Here is a 21,473-nt window from a genome sequence, read left to right on the forward strand (position 1 = left end):
TACTAATCTCAAGCTAGGTATCGTAGTTTATTCCTAATACTTTACACACACTTGATGAACCAAACTACATGAACAAAAGAGACAATTTAAAGGTTTCATTTGGAAATGGAGAAAATGCCCCTCCTCTGATAGCTATAGAAAATAAAACAAATTAAAATCGAGGTGTGCAACATGACGATTCATGTTCTGGTCGTCTGAGAGGGAAGCAGAAGTATAGTGATTAGGAAATATCTATTCTGCTTTTGAAGTTCGTTGATAACAGTCTTAAAAAAATATCTCTCTTCCCTTGTCCTCAGGGTGTGGCTTGTTTTTCAAAGCTGGAGCAAATTGCTTAATCTTTCTCCTTTTTATTTTAAAAGCTAAAAACAAATCAAAATTAAAAAAAGTCTCTGCTCATAAGCTGTTTCCCATCTGTGATCTTCTTAATCATGCCTAACCTCAGTTAAAATAAGTTTTAGCTCTAAAATAAACAAAAGAAAAGAACAACAATTCTGCCAATGTACAAATTTTATTCAAATTTACTTTTCAGTTTTGAACAGTATTGGGTAGAATTTCACAAAGAGTAATTTATGTGAAAATACTAGCAGAATATGGTAGAAAAAGAATACGGTATATGTAGGAAACCTGCAGATTAAAAAAAAAATATCTGCACAGGCAGGAAGGAGACCTAAAAAACCCCCACAGACACAAACAGCGCAAACAAACATGACCTTTTAACGTGCATTTTTTGTTTTGCAAATAAACATTAAGTGGGAGCACAAAGTGGAAGCGATTTCAAACAGTTTATTGTTAGTCAGCATGCTGAACAGGTGACAAGCAATGCTCAGTTTCTTCAAAAATCTGTAGTACTGATGTTTAAATGAGTCCCAAACTCACTTCTTCAATCAGTCATTGAGAAAATATTCAGGTCAGTTTCACTGAAATATGCTCCAAAATACTTGTAATGAAATTTTTATATGCGTTTCATGTTATTTATCCCATAAAAATACCATAAACAAGAAGTGTGCACATGTGCTACAAGAAAAAAAAAAAGGGTTAATTTAAAATGAATAAATAAGAAAAGTTGATATGTACAAATTATTAGCATCAAAGATATTTACAATTAAGTTTTAAAATGCCAATTTTTTATTTCTGTACATGCTTACAGTGTGAGTGAACAGGAATCCACTATGGTCTGCCCCCTGCAGGCGATAGAGAGGCATTACCACAGTGAACACACTCCTGTTGCTCATTTGTCCCAAAAAATAATAAAATAAAACAAAAACAAACAAACAAAAAATCTCCAGTGTAAAATTGTGCTCAAGATTGCACTAAGAAAAAACAAAACAAAAACGAAGCAGTGCTGAATAAAGAACAAATCTTAAAATGAAAGGAAACTTAAAGTAAATTTGAAAACTCAGCACATTTAAATCTATACAGAGGAGCAGTGGATCACCCTTTCAGAGCAACAATGTAGTAATTTTTGTTATAAGAAAAGTTACCAAAAATAGAACAAAAATAGAGTACAAAATAGATTTTCATTGGCACAAAAATCTTTGCAGCAGATTAGTTTTGTTTACCCCATCCTGAGTTGACCTTTTCTGACCAGAAACAGCTGTTTGTTCCCCATGGCAGCCATGACAGCAGACATGACACATTTCCAGTTGATCAGGGAGAAACAAGTTCAACCAGATCCACAACRTCATAAGAAATTATTGTAGGCTCAATAAAAGGAAGACAGTCTGAGCTTGTTTCAATTTGGATCCRAAAGAAAATGTGGTAAAAATGTTCGTCTGACTGAGAAACGTATCAGCAGATCAATACTTCCCAAGTTTGACTCGCTGATCATGTTCCATGAAAATCAGAGAAAGCAATTAAACAATTATTTTGCACTTTTTTTTAGATTCTCTGGATAAAAATGAATGGAAAAAAAGTGAATGACTTTGAGATAAGAACRAAATCAGTCAGTGATTGTACCCAGATTTATGCTGATCTCTGCCCCTTTATTCCCACACATGCATGTCCGTGCGCCGGTCCGTTCTTGCATATCCAAACAGCCTGGTTACAGGTTATCCCCAGGCTGGTACTGAGGCTCAGTGGAGGTGAAGTAATCCTCCAGGAAGCCCTGCAGGTACTCGAAGGTGGGCCTCTCCTCGGGCTCCTTCCTCCAGCAGTTCAGCATCAGCTCATGGAGAGAAGCAGGACATTCAGTCGGACACGGCATCCTGTAGCCGCGCTCCACCTGATCCAGAACCTCTCTGTTCACCATGCCTGGGACGACAAACCACACCTTAAGAATTCATCATTATGCACAGTGAAAAAAAACAAAAGTACACCCACTGTCTCTACTACACTTTAAAGTATTAAAGTGGTGCCCAAATTGCGACTCAACGGTCATTTGAGGACCCTCAAAATCTTACAAGGAAAAATTTTAGGTAACGCACAAGTATTTTAGCTTTTTTTCTGTTGTTTTCTTTGATAAATTTTACATTATTTATACTTTGGATGAATTAATTTGTCAACAAATAAGCAATTTTCCATTCTGGATCAATAAAGTGTATTCTATTTTAACAATAACACATCTGTCCAGTGGGCTGCACAGTGGCGCAGTTGGCAGAGCTGTTGCCTTGCAGCAAGAAGGTTCTGGGTTCAATTCCCGGCCCCGGGTCTTTCTGCATGGAGTTTGCATGTTCTCCCTGTGCATGTGTGGGTGTGCATTCTCCGGGTACTCTGGTTTCCTCCCACAGTCCAAAAACATGACTGCCAGGTTAATTGGCCTCCCTAGGTGTGTGTGTGTGCATGGTTGTTTGTGTGTCTCTGTGTTGCCCTGCGACAGACTGGCGACCTGTCCAGGGTGACCCCGCCTCTCGCCTGGAACATTAGCTGGAGAGGCAGCAGCACCCATCCTGACCCCACTAAGGGACAAGGGTGTCAAGAAAATGGATGGGTGGATGGGACATCTGTCCAGTGACTTTTACTCTAAAGTAGACTTTTACTGCAGCTAAATCTGCTTTTATTAAATTGATCAAACTTGGCAAAATAAGCCAATTTCAAAGAAGTAGTGATCTAAATCCTTTTCCTCTTAGCAAATTCTTTTCAAATTAGCCTTTAATTTAATAAGGCGAACATGTGAAACCTTTTAAGTTTTGGATCTGAAATGATTAACAATCCCCCCCCACACACACATTCACGTATTAGAAACACACCAATTAAAAAAAAAAAAAAAAAATGGACGGAAAAAATCTGCTGATTTCTGTTGTGTTGTAAATTTATTGGAACTTGGTAAAGAACAGAGCATTTCTAGTTATAGTTGAAAGAGGGTGTACTTTCTCTTTGCACTGACTGTTTGTCATTCTTGATGAGAACATGCATAAAGTATTAATGTCATGAAACGAGGTCTGAGAAAAAGAGCCTTGCCTGGGTAGGGCACGCGACCTTTGGTGGCCAGTTCAACCAGCAGGATCCCAAATGACCAGACGTCAGATTTGATGGTGAATCGGCCGTAGAGCGCCGCCTCGGGAGCCGTCCACTTGATGGGAAACTTGGCGCCTGCAGGAAAACAGGTTCATTAGCATGTCAGGAAATCAATGACTCGTACAAAGCTGCCTTACAAAATCTTATCAACAACTAATCTGGAATTAGAGATGAATAATAAATGAGGTCAACAAGAGTTGAAGATTATGACTTGCCGTAGCAGTTAGCGATAGCTATAATTAAGTTTTAAAAACATCAAATGTCAGTTACAGATGGTTTCAGATAAGCTGTTCATGATTTTTAAGGAATGCTGTTCCAGGAGAGGATTGGGGGAGTAAAAAACACTGGGAAGCAACAACATGAATTAGTTTCCATGTTCCTCTTTGCTAGTTCCTGTAACTTTTGAGCCTCGGGATGTTTACACGTGACTCAGCTGCTTGTCTTAAAGAGAAACCAGTTGTATCACCACCCACAGCTTTCAGCGTAGCTGCAGGCAGCAATCAGATGTTTACGTCGGAACAACTGCCATTTCATTCTGGCTGAGCATATATCTACCGTTCCATCTTCACCAGTCACCGTTCCAGTTAAACAAATCTAGAAAAAGACTCTGACTAATTCAAACCGAGCCAGGACATGCAGTAGTTGTGGGAACSTATGTACATTGATGCTGCTGAATTTCTAAATTTCTTAATATTATATTCAAAGTTGTCTGGACAGCAGCCTCACCACTGTCATCGAATCGCTTTAACTGTCTAGAGACGCATCAAAAGGAATTTTGTGATTGATTTTTATTTTATTTTTGTAAAGAAAGCATAAAAATACCGTGTAAAATACGTATTTTTCAACTTTTTGAAATAAGTAGTTTTTATATGGAGCTTCCAGTAGAAAAAAGATCAATGGAAGTTTTAGACATTTTAAAGCAATCACTGCTGTCATTCCTAAAAGATTTTTTACATTATAGTTTTATGCTGCATTCATGGGTTGAAGAAATAAATGATTGAGTTTAGCACAAAATAAGTTCCTCATCCCATCGCTCGGGGTGAGTTAAGCCATTATTTACAGTAAGTTTTTGCCAGGCGTTTGAGTTTGGCTCCAGTTATCTCCTCCTGTCAGTAACTTCCTGCAGTTCCTGCTCGTAAGTGAGCGTTGGAATGTAGATGACCGTGACTACTAACCAGTTTCACTTCATAGTGCAGGAATCGCTGCATACGCTGTGCTTAGACGATGTTCAGGATGCAACTTGATTTTAAGTGTCTAAGAGCAGTTCAAAGCTACACAGCAGTGGAAATATTTACAGTGTTAAAGATTTTGGAACATCAAAATTTTTATATTAGAGTAAATATAAAACAGCTTCCTAAGTGGAAAAATAATCACCCCCTCTGTTAAAGCATGCTTTCATCATGATCAACTGCATTTTTTTGGAAAGCTAATTTCAATTTGATCAGCTAAACACCAGCATGAACCTGTAGAATGAAGACATCACTCAAACAGAACCTGTATAACAAAATCAACTTGACTAAAAGACAGGAAAAAGAAATATACATACAGATGTGAAACAAAGTTATTGACATCTATCAGTTTGCAAATAGATATGAATCCATCCACATATAGAGAAAATGTGGATGCATGCATATTTTGGGAGAAGTCATGAACGACAAAGACCAACATCTAAAGTTCTGCAGGTTTCACTTGCCTCAATTCAGGTCAATGTTCAAGATTTAACAATAAGAATGAAGCTGGGCAAAATGGCCTCCATGGCRAAAACCGTTAATGACCAAAAAACCCCAAACAAAACAAAATAAAAACAAAGGCCCATCTCATGTTTGCCAACAAACATTTTGATCATAAAACTGTTTTAGGGCCTTTTGTCACTTCAAATTCCAGGTMACCTGCTGTTGGCTGATGTCTAAGCRTATGTGAATATTGGTAAGCATACATTTTCACATGCCCTTACACTCGCATGTGGAAATGGCTGCAAACAGATGAGTAATTACGCAAACTTACATCTTTGAAAAGCAAAAGTGGTGCCTTCTGCACAACCAGCAAATGGCTTCTAAATGGTAAATGCTAGCTGTGAGGGGTGTATTTGTTAAGTTACATTCATAAGGTTTTTGAAACAGCTCATTTTTAAGACATCAAAAAACATTGACTTATTCCCAGAGAAACAGCTGGGTGATTTTTTAAGTGCTGGGCTGTTTTTAGAAGCAGTAGCAACTCAAATTAAAGAATAAAAACATGCAAAATGTGAAATTTGCATAATATGTTCCCTTTAGATCTGATTGAGACGTTGTAGCGTGACATTAAACAGGATGTTCATGCTTGAAAACCCTGTAATTCTCTAAAGAAAAGTGGGTCAAAATTCCTCCACAGCAATGAGAAAGACTCAGTGGTAGTTATTGGCAGTTGCTTGTAAAGTGGCACCACCAGTTATCAGGTTTAGGACTTTTACTACTCACCTTGCCTGGCTGTATATTCGTTATCCTCAATCAGGCGAGCCAAACCAAAATCAGCCACTTTGCAAACCAGATTATCTCCCACCAGGATGTTAGCGGCTCGGAGATCTCTATGAACGTAGTTCATTCTCTCTACGTAGGCCATCCCTGAAGCAATCTGATGGAAGGTGGCAACATTTAGGGTTTATTACAAAAAACAACAACAAAATAAACAAAAAGGTATAGCATCTCAAGCTAATGGTAAGAAAATATTCTGACCTGAGAGGCAAAGTCCACCAGCTGTGGGAGGCGGAGCATTGCGCTATACTGTCCCTTCAGAAACTCCAATAAGCTGCCTGCTTGTAGAGAAGTTTGTTAAACRCTGCAAATCTTTAAACAACTAAGGAMATTTCTGGGAGAAATTCAGTTACAGGCTCTAAAATGTTAGCATGCTGACCTTGGTCCATGAACTCTGTTACGATGTAGATGGGCTCCTCCGACACCACGGCGTACAGCTGAACCAGCTTCTCGTGTCTCAGTTTCTTCATGACCTGAGCCTCCTGCAGGAACGCCTCGGGGGACATGGTGCCGGGCTTCAGCGTCTTGATGGCCACCTGTGTGGTGCCGTTCCACGTTCCTGATGAAAACAAAGCAGRTCCACTATCARWGRYRCATCTGTAACAACTCAGGACTTCCTTCATACTTTCAGCCACGAGTTGCAAAGTGTCCCATCAAGGTGTTAGAAAGATAACAAGAGGGCAAAAAATGCCCTTATTGTCAAGAGCAGACTTTAATAAAAATTTCCTTCATAGAGGTTGAAAACATTTTTGCACAAAGTTTCCATCTTTTCTAGRGTTTCAGGTTACACCTGAATTTCCCCTTTGCGAGACAATAAAGGCTGTTTCTATWATATTCTACTAATAATGRCAGTAGTAACACATAATAATAGTAAATGTWCTCAAAKTAAAGATTGAATTTTATAAATTTCCTGTGCTTATGCAGTAATAATGAAAGAAAGATTMATTTATGCGTRTAGCAGATGTCAGGTTGCTAAATCTTTTTAAAAACGTACCAGTGGAATAAMGAGAAGCAGCAATTTTTACTATAGAAAAGCAGGAAATATGTTGTATGACCTACCTCTCCAGACCTCTCCGAAGCAGCCCTGCCCCATCTTGACCTCGAGGCGAAGCGACTCTCTCGGGATCTCCCAGGCATCCTTGGATAAGCCCTGAGTCTGAGGCTTCAGTACGGGACAAACGTCCGTCAGGGTGTGACACAGCCCGTCGGCGTGCTCTGAGGAGGACACAGCGTTTTTGTTTTAAATAATAAACTGTTTTTGTTGATAACAGACTGAGTGGGAAACCTTCTCCCTGAACTCACTGCGGTAATGATTGACGAGCTGCTGCAGGGTGGCGAATGGTGTGCGGGATGTGATGTAGAAGCCTCCGCTGTCCAGCTTCCTGATCTTGTAGTGTTTCACGTTGAGCCCTCTGGTGTTGTCACAGTCCAACACTGACAGACAGTAAGCACCTGGAAGGGAAAAAAATAGGTAAGGTAATGTTAACGAGTAAGATTAGTCTGAAACATTTAATGCATTACCTAAAAGCGAGGGTTATGTAGGGTTAAACACACATGAGAGAGAGGGAAAGGTGAAAAATGTCCGCACAAATTTAACGAAGCACGTCTACATGYATGAGCTCAAAATTTCACACGAAGAAATTATAATAAAAAAATAAATAAATCTTGTTCTCGTGGTACGGAATGGGGACATATATTTCAAATAAGTGAAATATTTGGTTCCTCCATGTAACTTTAGTAAATATGAGCAACTGTTTCCAAATCCACAGGATTTGTCGCCCACGATGAGARGAATAAACACAGTTAATGAGGTTTTGAAAGAATAATTATTTCTCATGTTCTGGAGGAGGAACCGATTGAAATATTTGGAAAAACTGAGAATCTTCAGTTTGGTTTGAGAAAATAAAACATTTTCTTAATTTTTTTTTTTCAAAACTTGCTGCTCACAAAGTCAWGCATAAGGGTTATTCGTGATTAATCACAGCACTTGAGTGTGATTAATCWGAATTTTTAATCAGCACTAAAAATGCCCAAAATTTCACATCGTGCAACGTTTTGATTTCACCACCAGAGGGAGCAGCTGCAGCGCTCACAACTAAAAGTGAAACAGCGAGCAGCCCAAGGCCACTTCCTCCCTTYCTCTATGTTTGAACTGGGTGATGTGGCTTGTGGTTGTACAATTCTTAGCTTCAGCTCCACACTGACCTAAATTCTGTGTTTTTCTCTCATCCAACCAGTTCTTCCCTATTGATTCTAATCARCCTCCTTCCTTTTTTCCTCCTTTTCTCTCTCTAAACCATGGACTGCTGAGGACTGAAACAGTTGATTATAACGAAGGTTAAAAGAAGGTTGATCCCTTTTTACACCCACATAATTTACGTTCAACCTGATMTCATCTAAGTGCCTGTATCTCTGGATGCAGCAGCTGCCTATCGGGAGCCCCGTTACTTTACAGGAGCGTCACATTCAACCTTTCCCYGGCCACCTGATGGGTTTTCTTCTGTACAAACGCTTTTACAAGAACGCAGCAGGGACTGCAGTGAACAGTGGGGGAACATGCCTCGTTGCTTAAAGTTTCCTTTATTTCCTCTTTGTTCAAACTGCACAGAGTTCAAACTGAGATTCGTGTTGAAGTCTGAACATTTTATAAGTGCACAGTCCTATTGACAACTCCAGTATTGATGTACAAAATGCTACGAAAGACATTCATTTTTTATTGTAGCTGCAGAATCTTTATTTAGAGAAGAAAATTGCATTATTATTTATTTTCCATAACCTTTGGGTATGTCATGCTGTTGATAYGTTGATGGAAGAAGATTGTTTGTGACTTGTGAACCATTTTTCTCTTGATTAGGTCACATTTGATCCATTTTTTATGTTTCTCACAAAGGCAACCAGATTTTTATTTTAAATCTATTGACATTTTTAAAAATGTAATCAAATTAAAGCACATAGTTACAGTTTAAAGTCTGAAAAGTGTTTATTTATATGATGTTATTACAAAAACGCTTCTATCTATTCCTTCCTCCTCACTTTGAATGGTGGCAAACACACGTTAGTTCCTACCAGCCATCTTTGTCTAAGACTTTTATTTATTGTTTTGACTGCATGGACACATTTGGAGAAATACATACTGTCTTATAGCCATTTACTGAGTTATAAAAACAAACAAAKTATATTCYTTTGGTCTTTCCAAATGTGAGTGCTTGTTATAAATGTCCCTCTGAATCTCAACATATTTATAGAGGTGATAATATATAGGAACTAGTGTTAATAAATGAACTAAATTAAAAATTTCWAATTTTTTTKGGCTACTTTTTAYAAGTTTTTACCAGACTAACYGTGTGGAAGAGGGCACATGTCCACTAAAACTCTGCATTAAAGGAATTTGTACCTGGTTTTGTTAATCAGTACCTGAGAACAAACCCKGATMCCCGGGTCCAMAAGCTKTTTATTTTTACTTCCTCCTATTTAGTAGGAAGGGAGATTATCATGGTCACTGGTTCTTTATTGTCCTCACCATATCTGGTATCTGGGAAGACAAAGGCCTCACTAATAGAATACATTTTAGAAATGTATTTTTACATTTCTAAAATACACATAACAAGAGAAATAATGATCTTTAATATTTTTTATTCAGTTCAGTTCAAGTCAAATATAATATATTTATCCCATTTATGGAAACTAAATGTTATAATTTGCTGTTCAGATGAAACATTACAATCCCAGGTCATATTTAGAAAGAAGAGATTTTCAGAGTGGAGCCTCTGCAAAGTTTTCCAATTGTCAATAATTTTGTTCAACTTTTTGAATAATTTGCCTTGACAACTCTTCATAGATATTTTTTTAAAGATCACTGGTGTTTTTCCATCTTGGCATTGTGTTAAMCAATACCTGAATATTCCAGAACAGCTCAAATGTTTGGTTTTCCAGCGAGCCAGTTCAATTAATTAGCACTTATCTGCTACTTAAAAGCAAATATAATGCAATTTTTCAYACAGTGCTTCTGATATACTGAGGTTTTAAAATATTATGTTTTCGTTTCCATAAATATTTTACTTCATACATTTCGTTTTTAATTGGTGGCAGCCTATTTAAGTGTTTTTTTGTTTAATTAAAATTTAACTTAGTTTTGTGACAAGATTATATATTTACAATCTAAGAGCACAAAACACCAGTTAWGTTAGGTCGTAGGAGTCTGTGGGAATTTAAATCACTGCTTTAATTTTGCAGTCGTAACTCAACAGACTGAATGGGAAAGGTGAAGCACTGACCTTTGGTGGTCTCACTCTCTCTCACCACAAAAGTCCCTCTTCTGTTTTCCAAAGCTAGCAGCATCCTTTCTGAATCGCGGCGTGTGATTTTGGCAAAGAACCATCTAGAAAGTTCAAATAAAAAACAAACAAACACAGAAATCCAAAACATCAGGGAGCAGAACATATGTGGGAATCAGAGTGACAATTTATGAATTCATCTAACAGACTACAAAAGTTTATTTTCTCTCTCTCAAATGAAAGTAGATGCCAAACATGYCGTCTTTCCACAAGCAAGTTTCTGACAAGTTTCTTATGTTTTCACACATTTAATTTATTAGTTAGTAATTCATTTTTTTTCTAAGGTTTGACACTTTAGTTCATTTCAAMGTAACAAAGCAACAAGTCTGTTTTGAAGMRATTACTCATTTGATTGATTTCAAAGTGTTAAAAAGCAATCAGTTTGGGGAAAAACGAGTCTGAAGACGAGTGGAGAGTATGAGTAAAGAGACAAAAGACAGCAGAGAAAATAAAGTCTGTTCTACCCGCATAAATCTGCACTTATGAACTGGAAACCCTGATATTAATTCGATATTTCTTTCTCCAGTAAAAGCTGCTTACCTGGAATCTAGTGTCAGTTTGAGATCACTGGTGGAGCAGAAGGGAAAAGTGAGAAAGGAGGCAGTTACAGATGAAGGTTAGCTCATGCATCATGCTGTAAAAGCGAGCAGGTAGGCATGCAAATTCAAAAAATGCCAACCACCCACACAAAGAAAAAGTTAAGATATTTTGGAATAATTTTTTTAGCAGGATAAAGCTAAAGAGTCAACACAGGAATGTCCAAAAAAYATCTTCGCATCAAAGCACAGAAGCAAAGAGAAATAGCTTATAACTGCAGATTGAGCTAACAGTAGCTAGCATGTTAAAGGTGTAATAATTCTACCACAATACGTCTATTACATGAAGAATAAAGATAATAGCAATAAAAAAAAAAAACTATGTTTTTTATAAAGTGCTGGGAACGTTTGCAGTTTTACGGTCACCTACAAATCATGTTCTCATTATTTTTATATGCTGTAGGAGTCACAAACACTCCAAGTAATGAGGTGGAGAATTATAAAAACAGACATTTATGGCAATATTTTGCACTGCCTTTGAATAAACCAGAACCAGAATCAGCAGTGCTACAGTAGAGCAAGGCATTTTAATACGGGCACAAAAAAATCAATTAACCACMAAGGTTTTAATGGTGCAATACCAGAAGTCTACTGTAAACACWTTCTGGAAATAATTTAGCTCTTTGCCAAACTGTTGTTTGTATATTCATAGTTTATTTAAGAGGGAAGGGTAGCAAGATTTCATCAGTTTTCAAGAGCCCCAAGCTATTTGATGCAACAGTCTAAGCTATGCTAAGCTAACCAATAACAATGTTTTAACTTCTCAAAATCTCAGATCTTTTCTTCAAAAAGTAATTTCAAAATAACATAAAGCTCCAAGAGAGAAAGCCTTCTAGAATTAGGGAGCGGATCATCATCGCTMTTGGTAAGACACAGATAAAACAGAACATGTAGAAAAAAATAAATGAAGGGGTTTACTCTTCTGCYTGGATGGAGTCAGATGGAGCCACATAATTGCTGGGGATATAACCGCTCTTTCCGGTGGTCAGGGAGTTCGCCAGCCACCAGTCCCCTTCCCTGCACAGATAAAATGATAAGACTTAKCTTTTAAACCAAGGCTCATCACACATCAGATACACAAAGATCCATTTTAGGTTGATCAAGTCTCTAAAAGCATGAATCAAAGCGACACTGTCATTTTTGGTCACACTGGTAAACTCAAATGAAGCTACATTTAGGCATGGTTGAGCTCTTGGCCCTAGAGAAGTTTGATAAGCCGTGGTCGCTCTACTGTTAAATTAAAAACAAACACTAGTTTAAAGCCATAAAATCATACAGTCATGCATTCATGTGGGTATGAAATAGAGGAGGATGGAGTTGCTGTATGATTTGTCAGAGACTGGGTTGCTGCAGCTTTGCAGCAATATCTTTATTTAGAGAATTTGGGGCAAAACAAGGTTCACTCTCATTACCTCTAGCTGACCTATGATGGTGATAGTGCTGCAAGGCTTTGCATCAGCTCCCCTGGATTACTGTAACAAGGGTTTCTGGGCCAAGGGCAGAGTTATGCGATGAAGTGGTATTATACAGGATGTGGTCTACGTGACAAACCAACGAGGTCAGACGTTCAGTGTAAATTCAAAATTCCAGAAAAAGCTGAACAAACCTGCAGTTTATCTTCCTCCTATAAACAAATAATGGTTCACGATGCAAAAATGAGAAAAGAAATGAAGGGGAAAAAAGTGGAAAAAATTAGAGCAAGTTAGGAGCAGCAAGGCTAACAACACAGATCAGTGTGAAGCATCAAACACTTATACTGGACTGAAGGAGAAAATGCAGAAGCATAATTATCTAAAAAATAATGCTTATGGATGCCTCCTAAATGCTTTCCAAACTTTTACAGATTCCAGACTTTTGCAAACTCAAATTTCAGGACTTGTAAGTTAGCTATGGTTTGTAGCTGTAAGCTACCTAGCCAACTAGCTAGCTTACAAGWTAGCTAGCTAGGGAAGAGCTTGATATCCTTTAGTAATAATAGCAAATCTAGCTAGAAAGCTAGATAGTTGAACATATTTATTTTTCTTTAAAAACTTGCWAACTAATCTAATTAATTAAGAGTTATTCTGTGAACTCAAACTCGAYGATCCAGTTCCGTTTTTGGTTCAAGGCGCCAGACGCAGCTATAATCCTCTATTGTTCAAAGCTTCTGCCTTCTAGGTCAGCAATTTATTGGGTGAACAGGATTGTGTACACTGTATATGGTTCACTGCACCTCTATTGATAATCCACACGTGAAAAATCAAGCATGACCCTCCCCTTTACACAGGTTAGCACTCCACTYAGTAAATAAGTAGGTCTTGCTGAATGCCCAGCTCTTAGGAATAATAAATGATATATATCATTTCACAATCACTGTGTCATTGCAAAGATGTGCCAAGGCACTAGATAGTCTGAAAATACTGTGGGAAATATTTTAATCTAAATTGAAAGCTTTGTGGAGGGACTTTTAAGAGAAAAAGAGTAAGAATGCAGTAAGGTCATGGTGTATTGTTAATATTTTCTTTGTGTTTCTTACGTGTTATTTAGTATCTGGAGTCGCTCCCCCTTCTTGAAAGACAGATCAGTCTCTGTTCGAGACTCGTAGTCGTACAAGGCCACAAATGTCGTCACACCTTACGCAAAGAACAGATAATTGGGCTTTAATTAGGTGCTAAATGAYGGCGTAAAATACCAAAGTCTAAGACGTCTCACCTGTTGGAGTTATTCTGCTATTGTCCACACCTCCAAACAGAACGAGTCCGGCATTATTGGTCACCAATTGTGAATCCGTGTCCACAATTGGGCTGCGGTTGGGTGTCASTGACTGTTGAGCCGAGTTGTGGTGGAGACTGCCAGCCCCTCCTCCAGAGCTGATGTTACTGTCGAGGCTGCGGTTTCGCTGGGCAACGTCTTTGGGCTTACTCTTGGATCCCCCCATGGCCAAGACCTGCAGAGCATGAAAGACTCAGTGAGGAKSCAATTAGAGAATAAACAGCTATAAAATGTACTGTAAAGTGAAAATTWCACATAATTTGGCATCAGACAGTCTAGCTTTCTTGTCGGATTGTTCATATAATCCATTTAGGGTCTTCTGACCACCACAAAGCCAGACACAGACTTGAGAAAGGGTCTGGAATCTCCCATTTTATCAACAAAGACACACACACACACACACGCACACACACACACACACCACTATCACAAAACTTTCCCCACAGACTGAAGAGCAGCTGCCACTCTTTGGTTTCAAGACAAATATGAAATCCCTCTCATTCTACTGCAACCAGCAGAGTAAACACACAGACAATATTTGCCACAGACAACTGCAAGCGCAGATCTCTGGATCCGCCGCATGAACATAGATGTGCAGTCAAAGGAAATGTTGCTACGTTCATTTTCTTCTTACTTGACTCAGAGATTCCCTAAAGCAACATATATACACAGAAAGACTAAAAATGTTAAAAGATAAAGACATCCTGCATTAGGGGAAATCTGCGAATTAAGTCCTGAAATCCTAAATGAAGGATTTAAAGTATCTTGGTGTCTTATTTATGAATGATAGAAGAATAAAGTGTTGATATATGGGTTGAGCTTCTACAGTAACATGGACAGTTCTCAAGAGTGCCATAATAAGGAAAAAGAAGAGCCAAAAGCTTTTGATTTATCAGTACTGCTATGGTCCGAACCTCGACTAGGATTCTGTTTAGAAGCAGCTACAGTTAGCTTCCTCTGCAGAGTGGTGCGACTCAGCCTTAAGGCTCTTTCATGCTTCATCTCAAGCAGTGAAATCGATTCTCATTCACAAAGTTGCGTGACAAAAATTGTGCCGTCGTGTTCAAAGATATGAGTCAAACAAGATGCCAAAAGGATGTCCCTTTCTCAACACTTTCCACAAAACTCTAAGAGATGTGTTGTATGATTTATATGTTATTTCAGCCAGTTTGCTTCCACTGTCCTGTTTTTGTAGCCACACAGGTGACACAAATATTTTTGAGTGGCCATGTTTATCTGACATGGAGGGGAATTCTGTACATTTCTAAAAAAGTTTTTGCAAAATACCCACAAAAATTGTCAAACGGATAAAAACTCCTGGATGGAAATTGCAAAGATCATCCAGCAGAGCATCCTGGGTGAACAATATTTTGCTCCTGGCCTGGGAATGTCTGGATTACCCAGGATTAGTGGATTTGTTACTCCTGACTGAATTTGGAATACAGTGGGTGGTTGTATAATGTCAATTCATGTCTAAATGTGGTTGACATGTGTTTTTTGTCATCAAATTGGCTATGCCCCATTTTCAAAATATATGTTCAAGATGTGATTTGATGAGCGCTTAAAAAAAGTCATATTTCCAACATTTTTACTATTATATTTGACAGCTAAACGTATACAAGAGATGACAAGTTTACTTTTTGCATCTAAACTGATATAGTAAGATTCGTTTTCAACAAATTTAGCTATGTATACTAAATAAATAAAAACAAAAATAAAGATATTTCCATTTTGTTTTGTTCTGTCAACAGGAGTTTTGAAGTGAATTCAGAGAAATGTTAGCTCAGAACCTTCTGTCGGAGTCTGGATGTCTTGGGTTTTCCGCGATGCCTCTGAGCTTCTGAAGCTTTCTGTGGCATCCACTTCTCTGTTTTCATCTTAAGCACTCATTCTCATTTTAATGGGTGTTGTTTTCTTACTATGACCAGAATTCACCAAGCTACATGCTCCCTAAAGCTCAGAAGGAGACCTAATTGTAAGATGACCTGTATTTAACTTAACAAAAAAAAAAAAAAAAACACTTGAAACGTTATGCTTTTTTCTTAATATCAGCTCTTCAGTTGCTAATGGATGATGAATCACTAATGGCCTTTATAGGTGTTCTGGATTCAGTAGATTTGCACTTTATTGCTTTTTTTGCCCAGTTTTAAAGCTTCTCTCAGTACAATGAAAACAATGCAGCAAGCCTAGGCTTATTTAGGGATTGCCCCGACTTCTATTTAAATGGATACAGCCTTGAGGGTTCTACTTGTTAGCGCTAATTTAAAGAAAATGAATGTGTTGTGACTGAGGAGGGGGTTGGAGAGTCCTGACAAGCAGATGAAGATAAAGGTTAACGTGTGTCATGTCAAGCAGCCCAACTTTCTGCTCACATCTGCTGCACAGCTCTTGTTGCTCATGGAGAAATGCATCTTTCCGTTGCACCAGTGGTGTCTTCGGACTCATGAGTTTACAAGCAAAGGTTCTGCATCTCAATGAGAGAAACAACATTACTCAGTCTGGCTGAGATTAAATCACTCAGGGCGACGGACCTATGACATATGGTGGAAAACATCTGGCTATAAAAGGCAAAGCAAAACAGATGAATCTGTCACTGCTTCTTTTCAGTCGCGAATGGTTACTCATAACTGCAACTCCTTTTTATAATGGTCTGTTGAGGAAATGACAGCATGGGTAATATAAGGTAAAGTGATGCAATGTGTAAGTGCATAGAGTATAAAACAAAGTGGGGGATTACTGGGGAGTGGAAAGAAAAAAGATGCATGATTTTCAACATTTTTGTTCTAAGAAGTGTGATGTGCATTTTTTTTCAACCCCCCAGAGTTAACATTTTGAAGAACCACCTCTTATCTCTTTGTCTCTACCAGCTTTGCAGAACAGCTCATGCTTATTTAGAACAGATAGAGACTGTCGTTTAACTGATCTTTGATTCAGTTGTAGTTTGGCTCTATGTTTAAGGTGATTGTATAGCCGGATGGTGGACCTGTGCTCCACTTTCAAGTCTTTTGCAACTTCTAAGGTTTCCCTCCATGTTAGCCAAGCATGGTGGTGTATTTCATTTGTAGGCAGAACTGGAAAATTCCAACTCCCACATTGGAAAAATCAACTGGAACACTTTCAGAAGTCCTCACATTTCCCACTCGTAAATTGGGAGAAACTCCGACTACCCCCTAGTTACAACTTGTAAGGCCAACTTATCATTTCAACATGGCGCCATATTGAAATCCCAACTTCTCTGACTTTGTCAACCAGAATGCTCTTAGTGTGTCATCAAACTGAACTCTGAGTTTTGACTTCAGAGGTAACGCAGCATTAACTCCATCCATCTTCCCGTCAGCTTAGCTCCTCTGTCTTTACTGAAGGAAGCCTCCCAACATGATGCTGCCACCGCAGATGTGCAATGTTTGCTTCCACAAATTGGACCAGAGAACCTTCTTCCAACTTTCTGATGTATTCTCTAGAAGATTTGTTGAATTACACACAAGATTTCTCACTTTTCAAATCGTCTTGTGTAAAATATTCAGAAGACCATGCGTTCCTTTCCCTTTCACTTCACATCTATGAACTTCTTTGTGCACATAACTGCAGTGAAATACATTGTGGATTCTTGTAATATAAAAATAAAAGTGAAAAGAAAAAAAAAACACACAGGACTACAAATGGTTTTGTAAAGAACTGCATATGAGCAGAAAAGCAATGAAAGAAACGAAAGCAACAGAGGTGTTTGGGTTGACTTCAGTGAGGGGGACCATGACAAGGAAAGGTTGAAGAGTTAATGGGGCAGGACGGTAAATAAACAGATCCCCTTTGGGCATGTCTACAAAAAAAGAGGGGAGAGGGTTAGCAGGTTATCACACAGTATCAAGAGAGCAGACACAAAGATACCGTGTGAGAGCTGCTCTTTGTGTGTTTTTGCGCTCTCCCCAAGCAGAATCGTTGCATGCTTAATAAGCCGTCTGATGCATAGCAGAGCGGGCGAACCACTTCTCTCCCCTGTAGCCGTCAATTATTAGAAAGCCACAACCATTCCTCAGAGGCACAGCTTTCACTCGAGGGGTTGTCACCTTAATAGTCCTCAAATGGTGCTTAAAGTCACATTATGGGGACCGAGCGTTAGAAGGCGAAGACGAATGGAGATGTGCTGGTGGATATACCTTCAGGATTAAAACAGCAAAACCAAATCTGATGTGAAAAAAAGAAATAAAAAGAATAGAGAATCACTTTCTTTAGCCAAAAGGCCAAGACTCCATGCAAAGACCAGATCAAGTAAAACATGAACAGAGCGTTAAGTGAGTCTTTGGTCTTTCTTCGCTCTCCGTTTCCAACAAAGCCATCTTTTGTCAGCTCTCAGCAGGCTGCACAGAAACGGGCCTGTGGCTTGCTGGCTGCATAGAAATATGTCTGGACGGCGGGGAGGGAATAAGAAAAAAACTAAAAAATCATAAAAATCAGCAGTCTAGGTTCATGTCATAGACCAAAGTAGCTAGAGAGGTATTATTATCTGCAGAGTTAATGATAACGAGAGGTCAATTCTGAGCTCACAGGACTGAGTTACTATAGAAAAGCAGCAGCATGAAAATCCTATGGGCAATTCTGGGGGATGTAGCTGGATGGGAGGGTGGAAGGGTTACGATTAGCTTAATTATGCATAAGATCTGGCAATGAATTCCAAATCCTTCATGTCTCTTGAGCTTTTGGGAAATGGGAATAGTCTTTTAACGTAGCTGCCAGGGCTGTTTCCCTTCACGGCATGCTGCTTATTGGAGTTTTCATGTGAAAACAATCACAGTTTCTGAATAGTATCCTTTTATTGAAATATAAGAAGAGGATCTGGTGTCCTTCAGTGGTTAACAGGATTATGAAAAAGCGAACAAGATCGTGACAACGGTCTCTTTTCACACAGGACAGCTTTTGTTATGAAGTAAATTATGATTTACTTCATACCCCTTAGAAAATCTTTTAATCTTTTGTGGAGGATTATGAACATGAGAACAGCTGAAAACAACATATTGAGCATTTTTTTCTTCAAGATGTTCAGTATGCAGTTTTAATGAGATGTTTGCAGACTATAATGCAGAACGGAAAAGGGGACTTTTACATTTAAAACTGCAGACAAACTGTATTTTATTGAAAAACATGAAGAAGTGAAGGTCTGGACTTTGATACACTCCTGTTCTGAATAGTATCTGCATATTGGCATCAAAACTGTGAAAATTCAAATACTTAGTTCTTATTATTTATAAAAAGGTATCTGATCATCTGAGATAAAACTTCAAGCCCTCTAAATAAATATTAAGACATTTGTTTGCAGTTTTCAATAAAACTGTAATATTTACATATCTCCAGTCATCAGTGTCACTTCTTGAGGCCTGATCTAAGAGAAAAACTTATTTATTTCAAGACATCTGAAAAATGTCTTGTTATAACTGAAAAATATATATGCCAATGGAACTAGAACTTTTTAATCAATTTTAAAGAATTACTGACTTAAAACAAGCTCTTTTATCTTGTCAAAAAGTTACTCCTAAGTTAGTTTTGTCTTATTTCAATGCTGGTCTTTTGCACTAGAAATTAGACCAAAATTACTTGTTAAGACTTTGTGCTTTTGCATTGAAGAGATGCTGAAATCACAGCGCCATACGGTGGCCTGGCATGACAACTACAACTGATCTAAACATGGAACATTTCCTCAACCAACATTTGAAAATACCAGCAGTTTCCAGACTGCGGTCTTGTGTAAATGTAGTCTCAGCATAATTCGAAAGTATGTTGTCAATTTCTTTAAGTTTCGAGCATCCAACATATTGAGGTGAGTTAAGCGTCTCAACAGTGTACGTGAGATTAGGTCATTTTATTATTTGGTTGCAAGGTTTTTCATGTGGAGCAAAAGTTTCCAAAACTCTACTGCAGCCTGACTAAGCTGGAGATCATATTTTGAATGTTGCAGTGTAATAAGACGGTGCTGGAGCGTTATTTAAATACGGCATTGAAACAAAATGCTTTCCGGTACATTGATAAGTTATTGCTTTTGACTTGACTTGTAATGCATGTAATGATCAAATGTCTAACAATTTGTTTAAAGCAAATTTCCCATTTATTGGATTATTATTTGTTAGAAAATGTAAACAATTAATTTGTGTTATTCTTGAATACATAATATTCAAGACAATCGCAGCTTCTGCTGTAGTGCTAAGGTGGTTTCCACTGTGCACATTAATGCAAAGTAAGATATATTTTGTGTTTGAACTATTAAAATAGGCTGTTATAAGTGTTTTAGGAGGGTGTCTCAAGTATTTGTGGATGGCTGTGGTCTATAGCCCCCACTAAAAACCGCGGGTCCACTGTACTGATTTAGTAGATCGTAACAAAAAATTTTTTAGGTTTTTTTCTGGTATTCCAAAGGTATGTACTCCACTGTAGACATGTTTCCGTCTCATGCTGGTGGTGTTGAGCTGCAACACCACAGCTGCAATCATCACATCAGGTGGTAAAAGTTAAGACATGTTTAAAGCAGCACTTTGCAAGGCTTTAAAACTGGAATTTGACACAAATTATGTGTAGTGAAACGGGAGCGCCATCAAACATATATGAGTTTGAGAAGACTGTAGATGCCTTTAAGGCACTGATTTGCTTATGCAATTGGATAGTACTTCTCTCTGGTAATATATTCAGGCTTTTGCAACCTAATAAATAATAAATGCTCACGTTTCATGGTCTGAGATGTCTTGCAGAGTTTCATGAGTCCAACAGTTGTTCTGATCCTGACATTAGTGGCTGGAGCAGTTTAAAGGGGGTCATTTCAGTCCAGAGCGCCGGCTAAAAGCAAAACGACCTGATTCTTAATGTGACCACTACTCTGGACAGGCCACATAGTGCACATCAGAGCCAGATGAACGCCTACCCAGTCCACTTAAATGAGCTCAGCGAACAGCAGCTGCCAGACCACAGGAAGATACTATCGTGTTTTTATTGCATTTGCATCAGCAGACATCAGGCGTTTAACACATTGTTCCCATGTAGTGGAGAACATATTGGGAGATGCACTGTCCTTATTGAAAATCAGTTTCATGGTGATAAACTTCTTAACCAAACCTACAAAGATGCTTCTCAAAGTTAGACGATCCAAGCCTTGATGTTTTTAAAGCCCTTTCCACATGTGATTTGTCAGAGAACATGTACAAGGGATCAGAGAGTCTGCCTGCATGTACAGAGAGTTTGGCTTGTGTGGAAAACATCCATGTGAGTCTGAAGACAGCCTGATGGATGTATGCTGTCATCGTAATGCCCCCTATGTGATTATTACAAGGAGAGGAGGGAGCGGAAAGGCTTTGGCTCCTGCGTCACTTGCCGCCAATTGTACCATAATCCAACCCTGCTAGTTCTGTCCAGATTATCAACATCTACTCCCTAATCGTGTTCACCAAACGCAGCAATGACATCCCATCTGTGGCCGGTAAACAACACGGATGCTGAGAAGGCAAGACAGGAAAGGCTGGTCCAACTGTGGCGAATGACAGCAGCTGCCGCGAGCCTCAACGTACGCATGTACTGAACCATATGAAGCACGAACGACCGTTTAGGTGGGTTAGTTCCTGGTACTACGCAAACACAGGGTCTCGCTGGTTTTTCACCTGGTTTCTCAACAGCAGCAAACAAAAAGATATTTAGTTGTGTTGGTACAAGAGCACCACCTTTCCACAGTTTCTATTTGGATTCATCCTGTGAAAGAGAATCCCTTCTGCTTTTGGTCTGTGGTAGAAAATCAATCACTTGAGGATTTTTTTTTCTATTAAAGGAATTTCTGTTTAAACCAACAAAGTCCTATGTCA

The 21,473-nt window shown here is 38.5% G+C and overlaps 1 protein-coding gene across 4 annotated transcripts in view; it reads right to left on the reverse strand.

The window, feature by feature from the left end:
* Window positions 1-489: 489 nt before the first annotated feature.
* The window catches only part of src (v-src avian sarcoma (Schmidt-Ruppin A-2) viral oncogene homolog), a 35,369-nt gene continuing 14,385 nt past the window's right edge, over window positions 490-21,473 (reverse strand). Inside the window, exons 2-14 of one of the 4 annotated variants that reach the window (XM_008414571.2) lie at window positions 13,585-13,819; window positions 13,409-13,505; window positions 12,500-12,517; window positions 11,812-11,910; window positions 10,838-10,864; window positions 10,238-10,341; window positions 7,266-7,415; window positions 7,023-7,178; window positions 6,343-6,522; window positions 6,165-6,241; window positions 5,910-6,063; window positions 3,397-3,528; window positions 490-2,250 (exon numbers count right to left, since the gene is read on the reverse strand). In XM_008414571.2, coding sequence (XP_008412793.1) covers window positions 2,042-2,250; window positions 3,397-3,528; window positions 5,910-6,063; window positions 6,165-6,241; window positions 6,343-6,522; window positions 7,023-7,178; window positions 7,266-7,415; window positions 10,238-10,341; window positions 10,838-10,864; window positions 11,812-11,910; window positions 12,500-12,517; window positions 13,409-13,505; window positions 13,585-13,810 — 1,629 coding nt within the window. In that variant the 5' untranslated portion in view covers window positions 13,811-13,819 and the 3' untranslated portion in view covers window positions 490-2,041. The remainder of the gene's footprint in view (window positions 2,251-3,396; window positions 3,529-5,909; window positions 6,064-6,164; window positions 6,242-6,342; window positions 6,523-7,022; window positions 7,179-7,265; window positions 7,416-10,237; window positions 10,342-10,837; window positions 10,865-11,811; window positions 11,911-12,499; window positions 12,518-13,408; window positions 13,506-13,584; window positions 13,820-21,473) is intronic. The other 3 variants (XM_008414572.2, XM_008414573.2, XM_008414576.2) reach the window with 3 other exon arrangements.

This window comes from Poecilia reticulata, linkage group LG7 (genome assembly GCF_000633615.1).
Source record: "Poecilia reticulata strain Guanapo linkage group LG7, Guppy_female_1.0+MT, whole genome shotgun sequence".
Lineage (NCBI taxonomy): Eukaryota > Metazoa > Chordata > Actinopteri > Cyprinodontiformes > Poeciliidae > Poecilia > Poecilia reticulata.